At 39.1% G+C, this 10,448-nt stretch overlaps 1 protein-coding gene across 1 annotated transcript; it reads right to left on the minus strand.

Annotated features, from left to right (window-relative positions):
* Nucleotides 1-2,700: 2,700 nt before the first annotated feature.
* cxcl18b (chemokine (C-X-C motif) ligand 18b) lies at nt 2,701-4,385 on the minus strand. Its single transcript, XM_051070901.1, has 4 exons — nt 4,202-4,385; nt 3,860-3,974; nt 3,676-3,768; nt 2,701-3,153 (listed from the first exon to the last, which is right to left on the minus strand). Exons 1-4 carry the CDS (start codon nt 4,272-4,274, stop codon nt 3,093-3,095), a joined length of 342 nt encoding a protein of 113 aa, XP_050926858.1. The 5' UTR covers nt 4,275-4,385; the 3' UTR covers nt 2,701-3,092.
* Nucleotides 4,386-10,448: the final 6,063 nt, after the last annotated feature.

Here is a 10,448-nt window from a genome sequence, read left to right on the forward strand (position 1 = left end):
CAAAATGTTGATTATATCATCATTCAGTGTTTCACTGTTTATCAGCCTGAGAAATGATTTATGTCACCTGTATTTTATTGTGTATGCACAATAAATTTAATGAGCAAATAAGAAAAAAGAAATTAAAATTAACTTTTGCAAAACCACCAGTATATATTCTTGTTATTTGTGTTGACTAATTATTTGGTAAAAACTGTGATTGGAGGAGGTGAGTTTTTGGTACCTACTATCAATATTGGTACTGGTAATTTCATTGGTGCAATATCTGTGATAGTATAGTTAATAGTTTGTCATAACAGTTGATTTGACCATTCACTAAGCCTGAGCCTCCGTAGTTATTGTTGCTGTTCTTCTCAGGTTTTCCATTCTCACACCATGTACAGAGTTCAGGGGGCAGAGCTAAAACAGGCAGAGCAGTAAAACATAGGCTTCTCATTTCTACAATTTCATTTGTCAGCTGAAACTGACACCTTTCATTAACAGGTTTTATCACTTTTAGCCAGCTAGCCATAAGCTAACTTTAGCTTCTGTCAATACCCCCCAGCCTCCTACCCCCTGCTCAATATCATGAAAATGTTAAGCACTGTAATTACAAATCCTGACCATGTAGCACAATTTTGTAATGTAAAATCTTATATCTAATATCCACCTTTATTTTTGATTCGATCCTCCTGGGTGTGGATGATACCAGTCTTGCACAAATCTGTGGAGACATGTTTTGCCATTTTTCACAGATGATTCTGTTCAGCTCTTTGCTGGAGGGGTTGCTGTACTTTGTATTGGATCCAAGTCAGAGAACATCTTTATAAACTGTGTGTGTGTAATTTTTGAAGTGTGTTTAGCATCCTTATCACATTGGAGAATTCCTCTCCTGTCATCCATCATTCATTATCTGGGTATACAAACTCATTGTGTCATCTTTAAATGTCACCTGCCCTACACCTTTTGCAGCTCCACATCAGCGCACTCACATCTCTGCATGCACTGTGCAGTCCTGGCCAGGTCCACATCAAACATGCTGGAACCCGTGTAATCCAAACAATTTCTTTGACTAAAGAATGTGCTGCCAGTGTTCATCAGGCTTCTTTTCATGTTCTCAAGTTTAATCTTGCTGTTTTGTAAGCAATGATTTGAATGATTTGAATCATTGTAGTGATACTGCACAGGGATATATTTTGTCTTGTGGTGTGCTGAATGTCATACTCTCTATGTTACTCTGGACATTAATCCATGTAACATGGAGATTTGAATTGTGGAGTGACTGCCCCTTGCTGTGTCAACAGATAGACACAACTGGACCAGTGCACTGAAACAATATGAACAAAAAGTCATGTCTGATGAAAATATTTACTATAGTGCAAGCTATGCCAGCTAGCTTCCACTTTCCACTTGAAACACTAGGTTTACATCATACAATTCAGACTGTAATAACAGGATACAGGTGGGAAAAACCATTCACAGCAACCTCTGAGTTGTCATTCCTTACCAGAGATACTTGGGAGTTCTGACAGGTATGTCTCCCACTTGGTGAAAAGAATTACAGAGATGTCAATATAGCAGTGGCACATGGCTGCAAGCATCCATCACCGGTAGTTACACCTACATATTCATACTAAAAGAATCAATTCAGCTAATTTAAAGGAGCTATTCAATATTTGTGCTTTCACTTTTAAACACAATACAAACAACAACAAATACACAACACAGCAAAGTATCTAAGTTAGCTACTTTTAATCTGCTGTGGCTACAAAGCTAGCAGCAATGTCAGCCTTCTAAGAGTGATGCATTAACTCCCACGTCAGTTCTTACTTTTCTGTCAATACTGCAAAAGCTAATCTATCTTGCTAGCCAACATTCATGAATGTGGCAGAGGGTACTTAGCTTCCTAACTTTCCCTTTCCAAGTGGAACACAAATTTAAAATGGTGAATGTTGTATAAGGAGAGACTTAAATTGATGGCTGTTGTGTGGGCGTGTTGAAAACTGAGAGAAAAGATGTTACTGATAGCTTACACAGGATTATGACATGCACTGGCTGGTAGGTCACTGCAATGGGAAACAGCTGCCCAGTTTATTGCAGGTTAAACACTGGTTCCAGAAATTTGTCCATGCTTGTGTCTAAAAGCGTAACATTTTTATCCTCTGCAGTATCATAATTGATACTTCTTTGCACAAAAAGTGACAAGAAGTCTGACTCTAAGATTGTTTCCTTGTTGCTCTATTGACTCAACTATTGAGAACTTTTGCAGTCATAACTCATCACTTTTCACTTCGGTTGACAGAGTCACGAGATGCTTCAGGAATCCATTCCCCCTCTGTCATCTAGCCTGCAGCTGCAAACAGCTGTGGTCAAATTTTCTCATGGGCATCATTTAATTGTTATCATGCTAAGCTTCTTTCTCCCTGAGGAGAGAGCAGTTTTTCTATGATAACAATTAATGGTCGCTCCCTGCAACAAAGTCACTTCAATGTCCTCAAGTGCCAGCTGCGTCTTCACTGCAGAAAAACAACCATTTGTTTTTATTTTGATGCTCAGCTGCAGAGATGCTGGTGGTGAGCCACAGGTTTCATTAGGAAGGTTAAGAAATGGCAGTTGGAAACAGATGGTTTGCAGGATTCCAAAAGTTCATTCCTTTTCAGAGAAAATAAATTCAATGTTTTTGGCAGAAAACTAGGATAAAAACAACCAGAAAGCATTAAGTCATATCAAAATCCTTTTTATTTTTACAATAAATAAGTCAACATAAATAGTTGTATATCATACAGAAAATGAAGGTGTGTGCAATTCAACAGTGGCTTTCTTACACAGACTTGCTGCTATAGTACAGTATATATATATTTATGTTATCTATCTCTGACTTCCATAACCTGGTTTCTTTACTCCATTCTCTCCCCTTCCTGCCTCCCAGCTGTTAAGCATCTCCCCTCCCACCACTCTTCCCTTGTAACTGTCATTTCCCAATCCTTTCCAGCGCAGGACTTCAGTGAAAGCTCTGCTCTCAGAATTATTGGGCTTGTGTGTCTTCATGTGACCTCCGGGACTCCAGTCCGGATAACTTTCCTCCCCAGTCAGGCCTCCCCTCACTTGTCCTTTCACTCTGCCCTTTTCTTTCTTTCAATACACTCCATCTTACGGCTCTCATCTTTGTTTATCCTGAAAAGAGAGAGGAAGAAAAACTGGGATGAGGCCAGAGAACTAATACAAAACATCTGGAGGTTTGTGCAACCAGTGTGTGTTGAAATTTGTTGAGTCAGCCTTTCCTGATAAAAACCCCTCTTATTTACAGAAAGATTTCTAACCCATTTAGTTTCTGCCTTTTGCAGAGCAAGGTTTGCCAGTTAAGGTTTTGGCTCTACAAAATCCATTCCAGTGTTACATCTTGGGGCCATATCAAACATTTTTAAGTGGTGTTATTTTTTGCCATAACTCTCTGTGAAAGCTGTGCAAAATCCAACTATTGCTGGAGGACTCAGTCAGAAAATATAGCTCAGATGCAGTTTATTACATTTTTGAAAAGGCATGAATTTGTGTGCAGATTTAAGCTCAGATGGTCTAATGCAGGAGCTCAGTTTACCAATTTAGCACTAACTTCCAAAGTTAGTTGAGCTGAAAGTCATGTTATTGCATGACTGCTAATCTGTGATGTTGTTTGGATCATTGCATGATATAACTTACCTTTCCCAGCATCTCAAAAAAGCCTTGGCCATCTTTCCCTCGGTGTTCATACAGATTTTCTCAGTGGAGTTGTTCGACCCACTCATGGTTACACTGAGAAAAACAAGAAGTCAAAGTCAATACGACTGATGAGGCTCTAAGTCTTATAAAGCAACAGATATTAAAATGTTTATTTTAAACTCACATTAATTCAGTTTTGTCACATCCAGGCCGCTTTTCAAGGACTTGGAAATCTGACATGTTGCCTTTAATGAACTTGATTGTGTTGGGACAAGAGCAACGTCCAGGTAATTCATGAGCTGCAGGGAAAAGTTTTTAGATTGCAGTTAGATGTGCAGCCTCAGAAACAGGAACAATTAATACATAGTTTTACCATGGAAACAACATCTATTAAATTGTAGTTGTAGTTTAAGAATAATGCATGATAAATTCTGTTTTGCAGTGTTTTTCAGCATTACTGAATCACTCATCCTGCAATCCTGTAATTAAAAAGCCACTGTAACCATTAAACAGGACTTTAACTCACCTTGACAGAGCCCTAAGCAAACTGCTGCCACAACAACCAGCAAGAGAGCAGAGCTTTTCAGTGACAAGGCCATTTTTCTGTTGCGCGACAAAGAAGTCCAGAGATCCTTTGGAGGAGAAAGAGAAGAACTCCAGCAGGTTTCTATATCCTCTTGAAGTGGGGAGGGAGGAGTGAAGAGCTGCTGCAAGCCTTTTCCCCTTTTATAGGCAGCGCAGAGTGGGTTTTCCCCAAGTCCATGATTTTTCCCGTTAAGCCAAACCTGAAACATGCTCTGGAATTTCCACACAGACACACTCTGGAGACTCACTCTGGAATGTGCCCAGTGCTTATTTTACTGATGTGGAAGATAAAGGGTCAACAATGTGTTCATTAAGTGGATTGCTGATGTAATTAGATAAAATGAGTAAATTAGAAACAAAGTGCCTGAACTACATACAGAGGTGATTAACTTTTTGCCCAGGCATGTCCTGATAAACCAAACCCTGAATAGACAACATCTGTCAAGAGTGAGAACAGTTGCACCATGTTGACTTTGATAGAAAAGCTCCTGCCAGGAGGTGATGGTGCCAGGTTTATGTGTTTATGTGTTATGTGTTAAACAAGACGATATGGGAGGTTTGCTTTAAAATGGAACTGCTCATAGTGTGCTGTATTGTGCAATGTTGATACAACAGCTGTGAACAGAGTGTATTATATAAAATGAAAGGGAAGAATTTATTTACTCTGTGAAGATGAACTTTTACCTGGTATTATGATTATGCTTTATTAGTTTCTTGTGGTTCTGACTAATGAATACTGAATATGAATTTGTGGGTCAGAAAGTGAAAGGTGAAGGTGAAGGTGAAGGTGAAATCTAAAAGATCAACTTTCTCTTTCTGTCTTCTGTATTCCTCAACATTCCTCATATCTGTTAACAGTTACTGGAAACCACAAAACATGACACACTGAGGCGTCATGGCAGGGGTGGGGGGTGGGGTGGGGGTGGGGGGCTCTGATTGGAAGTAGAACAGCAGACACAAGACCAGCACCTGTTTATGAAACATGCTGAAACATTTTACTGTGGATAATTGTTTAACATAGGCCTGAATCTGCTCCCTGTGCCCACTATTTACAAGCCTGTTTGCATACTGTATACAAGCTGTGGCAAGTATCATCCCATTCATGACTTAACAACTCACACCATGTGAAGAGTTCACTTTCCCATAGCCTACACAGTAGGTGTGCCACAAGCTGGTAAATCTGCTTTTTGCAGCCTGAACACATTTCAAGTTAAGATGGTGCTACATGCCAAAAATACTGTCATTTAAAAAAGACCAAGGCATCTACACTTTTATTTTGATTGCAAAAACTTTATTTATCTGTTAGCATACCAGATGTGATAGAAGAAAACTTGCAACACTCTACATTACAATATGCCTATTTTTCTGATTTTTTATTTTATTTTTTTTTTTGCGTGCTTGTACATAGAAATAAACCAAAAAACTACCAAATGTGAGAGACATAAGAGGTGAAAACTGAATTTACTAATACCCTGGCACAGTGACTAATATAAAGCAAAAAAGAAATAAATGCCAGTGGACTCAGAAGGACTTGAAAAAGTGTGAAACAGTAATAATAGAATTATCCAGTGTCAACCCAGAACATCACTGAAGAACATTAAAAAGGGTCAGGCTCAGGTGGTTAGGGCGTGTACCATGTGGGCCCTAGTGGTCTGAGCAGGCGGACCCCGGTTCAACTCCCGATCCGGCCGGACCCTTACTGCATGTCATCCCCCACTCTCTCCCTGTTTCCTGTCTCTCTCTCACTGTACTATGAATAAAGGCAAAAAGCCCCCCCCCCCCCAAAAAAAGCACAGGCTCCGTACACAGAGACAGATTACAGCAGGAGCTAGCCTAACATTACCTCTAAGGTAATGTTAGCCTGCTGGAGAAGCCTCATAAAACCATGTGAGACAGACTGTAATATGATAAGCCTGTCCCCTCTGGAATCAAATTGAAAAAATAAATATCTCTTGTTTCAGTGTTTGAGTTTAGTGAACTATGCATGTATTTCTTTCAAAATGTGCATAAAATATAGACGTTAAAATACATTTTATCTCCTTCCTGCTCATAATAAAAAAGTGTTATGGTATGGTTACTTCACTGACGAACACAATGTGACTAAATACAGCACATAAGCTGACTGACGTTTAATGCTAGTATCAAGTTGGATACTACTCTGTTTTTTCCAGTGTAACATGATTGCATACAGTAAGCTAAGACCACTGAATGACTGGCCCTCTAAATATTCATATTCCCTCAAACCTGACCACAAATTTACCTACTAAAGCAGTACTGTTGCTATAAGTGAACATATATCAGCTTATCCATTCATCCATCCATTATCTATACCACTTATCCTTAAGGCTGTAGGGAGGGTTGGACAGATCACCAGTCCATCGCAGGGCTGACATGTAGAGAAAAACAACCATTCACACTCACATTCACAACTACAGGCAATTTAGAGTGACCAGTTAATCTGTATGTCTTTGGACTGTGGGAGTGCTGTACAACTGTGACCCAGAGAGAACCTGATATCCACTCATGAGGTAACACAATGATAAACCACAAACAACAAAAACTGTACGAGATGTGGGGGTATACCATCTGGTATGGCATCAGCCGTGGGTCTCAGTTCTTTTACAGTGTGACCACATAAACTCTCAAACTTAAACAGTGGTCTCTGGCATTGGCAAATCCTCTGCTGTACCAAGTGAGCTGAAGTCAAAATGATGCAGAAGTCAGAAGGCTTGTTCAATCATCACAACTGAATAAGTAACTGCAGCCTAAAATAAATGACAAAGCTATTATTTTGCACTGTGACATATTGTGACTCCTCATAAGGTATTTCTGTTGGATCTCTGCTGTAATTATTTGGCTCACTCTATCAGTTGTAGCTGTGGTTTCTTAGTCAGTGATAGAATACAATGAAAGTCAATGTAATTTACTTTGGGCCTCCTTTTTATTATCAACTTTATTTCAAAGCCAATATGATTGTACAGCACATTACTGGCCAGCAGTGCCCCAGATCATCACATTTCAATTTTATGCGTCTATTAAAAAACATCACAAACTCCCAGTGGGAATAACTGAATGTGAAGAGCCGTTCTCTGTCTGTAAAGTCTTCAGACTGTGAGCTTGTAAATCTAAACACAGAGATGAAACAGCAGCAAATCTGGGATTTATTAACTACAATCAAATCAGTTTTTAATTAATAAAGTGACATTAAGACTAAGACATGTGGCCTCCTCAACGATTTATTACCTCTATTGTTATTTAGAATAAGAGAGTGTGTCATTTTAAACAGATTGCCTGGCATTAGCTTTATTTCTTTATTCAGTAAACATAGAGGCAAGCTGGAAGCAAGCAGTGCTGTAGATGTAACAGCTATAGGACCTCAACAAAGTCAGCAGTAAAACTGATGACAAACTGATTATACTGCTAGAATTTTTTTCAATCTTGTTAGATTTCTCACAACTCTTTCCATTCATCCATTATCTATACCACTTACCGTTTGAGGGGCCTCAGGAGCCGGGGCCACTCCCAGCTGACACTATTACATTTACACCTTGGAGCAATTTGGAGTCACCAACCTAACCTGCATGTCTTTAAACTGTGGGAGGAAGCCAGAGAACCCAGAGAGAACCCACACAGGCCCAGAGAAACGCCACACAGAAGAGCCCTACTGTATGTCTATTTAAAATACAAATATATATTTATATAAAATATAATCTAAAGAATTACCATTTTGAATCTAGTAATTTATTTATTCTTACTAATACTTATATCCACTGAACAAACGAAGCACAAACCTTTGTCTGCTTTTGACAACTTACTCTGTACAAATATGAGGATATTTCTGAAAGTAGTGGAGCAATAGATTGTAGAGCAATAGACTGTGGAGTCATAGAGAATTATTACACAACTCTGCCAATCCCCTCAGTTCTACAAAGTTTATTAACATCTTTCAGCTCCTTGGTTTTACATCCCACAGTTTTTCTGTTTTGGTGCTCTCATTATCCATTCAGCCACAGCTAGCAGTTGCTCAAAAGTTCTGATGAATCCACTGCACTCCACCTACCCAGCACCACACTGCAGACAGATGAAGTCAGTGAGCATAGTCACACATTTTTTAACGGTTAACAAACCACATATTTTTCTCAAAAGTTGTCAGAGAACAAACCAGAGCCTAAAAGAGATTGAATTTAGAACTTTGGATCACCAACACGACTCTAAAGAAATACTTATGCTGCTCATTCACAGTAACATGCTATGTGTTCACAGCTTGTTGTGCTGCCTTCACATGGACAGAAAATGAACAAATGCAGCTTTATAAACAGCTGCAGGCAGTGGTTTGCAACCCGTTTGAACACAGAAGACCCATTCATAAACTACACCCTAGAGATATGGTATCAATGTTGAGATTACCTTTCAACAGTGCAGCACTCTGTGTTGTGAAATAATAGGATCATACAAAGTAAATGTACTATGACTGTTGTAGTCAGCAACATGAGAACTGATCCACACTAAAAACCTGAACATTTCCTGTTTGTCCTCTGTGCTCATGGTGCACGTCTAGACTTGAGCCTGGCAGATTGCAGCCATAATTCCAATACTGTCTCTATGTTCATCTTTATCACCTTTATGTTCAAATTGTCTTTACTGTTTTTATGTTCAATTATTGTATTTTAGGATGATGATTTCAAGTGTGTGAGGTGCATTTTCATATTATTACCGCTACACTCAGATCTACATGTATCTTCTGACACAAAGTTCTTATTATCTCACCACTTTCTTCAGCTGTATGTCACACTTCAGAGTGTTTACACATCACAGGGGTCTTAGGGATATTACAACCAAACTGAATTGACTACAGCAAATCTGTTTCATATCACTCCCTTGACACATTGCAGCATATCTTACTGCAGAGAGCAGCTCACTATGATATCCCTCCTTTTCTAATTTAATGAGTTTTGGAGAATAGATGATATCTGTGCCTCAACATCATTGTGGATTCAGTTAAAAATGAATCCAAAAACAGACACAATGCTGAAGCAGCAATTTACTGTAAATGAAGAGCCATAGTGAATGTGGATAATAAGTAATCCCATATAAGTCGTTTCTTATTAGCATTACTTACTAGTGATACAACAGTTCAGCTATTACTTTGGAAAATGGCTTCAAGCTTGTGCATGACAGTAACATTTCTGCATGACGCATGTAGTGTTGCACAATGTGTGAGAGCACTTCACAGTCAGTTAGAGTACAACAGGCTTGTTCTGTGGAAATGTCTCTAGGGAGGCTGCTCTGCTCTCTCTCTCTCACCACATGTTTGTTGGACACGACTTGGTTGATTCCTGCCAAGGCCCAACTGGAGACACTTTCCACATAGTCACAAAACTTTGGAGAAAAAGAAACTAAAAGTAGTGGGTCGAGTATAAAGTATGCCCTAAAAAAATAATGAAGCACAGCAGTGTTTAGAGACAGAGAGGATGTTTACAAGGCAAGGAACAAAGTCATTGTTGAAGTTCAAGTCATTTTATGTTTTTCTTACAAATGTTTTGTTCAAAATTAAACAAAATGTCTTTAAAGATACATGAATGGAACCACACACACACACACACACACACACACACACTGGTTACACACTATACATTTACACAATGCAGGAGGAATAATTAAGGAACTTCACTGTTTTGCACATTTCATCTGCAGGAGAAAACCAAGCATATTTTGAATGGAAAATTTAAAATGATCAGATTAAATTAAAGTGGCAACCTTTTAAGCCCACTGATGAAAGTATCACAATATCTCTATCTGTTTTCAATGGTGGAGACTGCACTGTCAGACTGGGAGAGACATTGAACCCTTGACTTACCTGCTTTGACCAACTCACACTCTAAATGACAGGTACACAGAGAGGGCCAGTAAAGAGACTGACAGGACCAGAAAAAACTTTTAAAACTTTATGCACTTTATTAAACTTTATAACAGTCCACAGGCCCACTGGGTTTTGTCTCTGTAATCCCAGTGGCCAGTCTGACGATGGTGGAGAGACCTTCACAAGCTGAAGGGCATGAAGACAGATGCGGAGGTTGCTCTGTTCCTGCTTGACAGGTGGGTAACACTAACATTCACATTCTATGTTTCACAAAGCCAATAGGTGAGAATTGTTTTGTCCCATTCATTAATGTTTGTGATGACTTATC

Source organism: Lates calcarifer, linkage group LG5, assembly GCF_001640805.2.
Source record: "Lates calcarifer isolate ASB-BC8 linkage group LG5, TLL_Latcal_v3, whole genome shotgun sequence".
Taxonomy (NCBI): domain Eukaryota; kingdom Metazoa; phylum Chordata; class Actinopteri; family Centropomidae; genus Lates; species Lates calcarifer.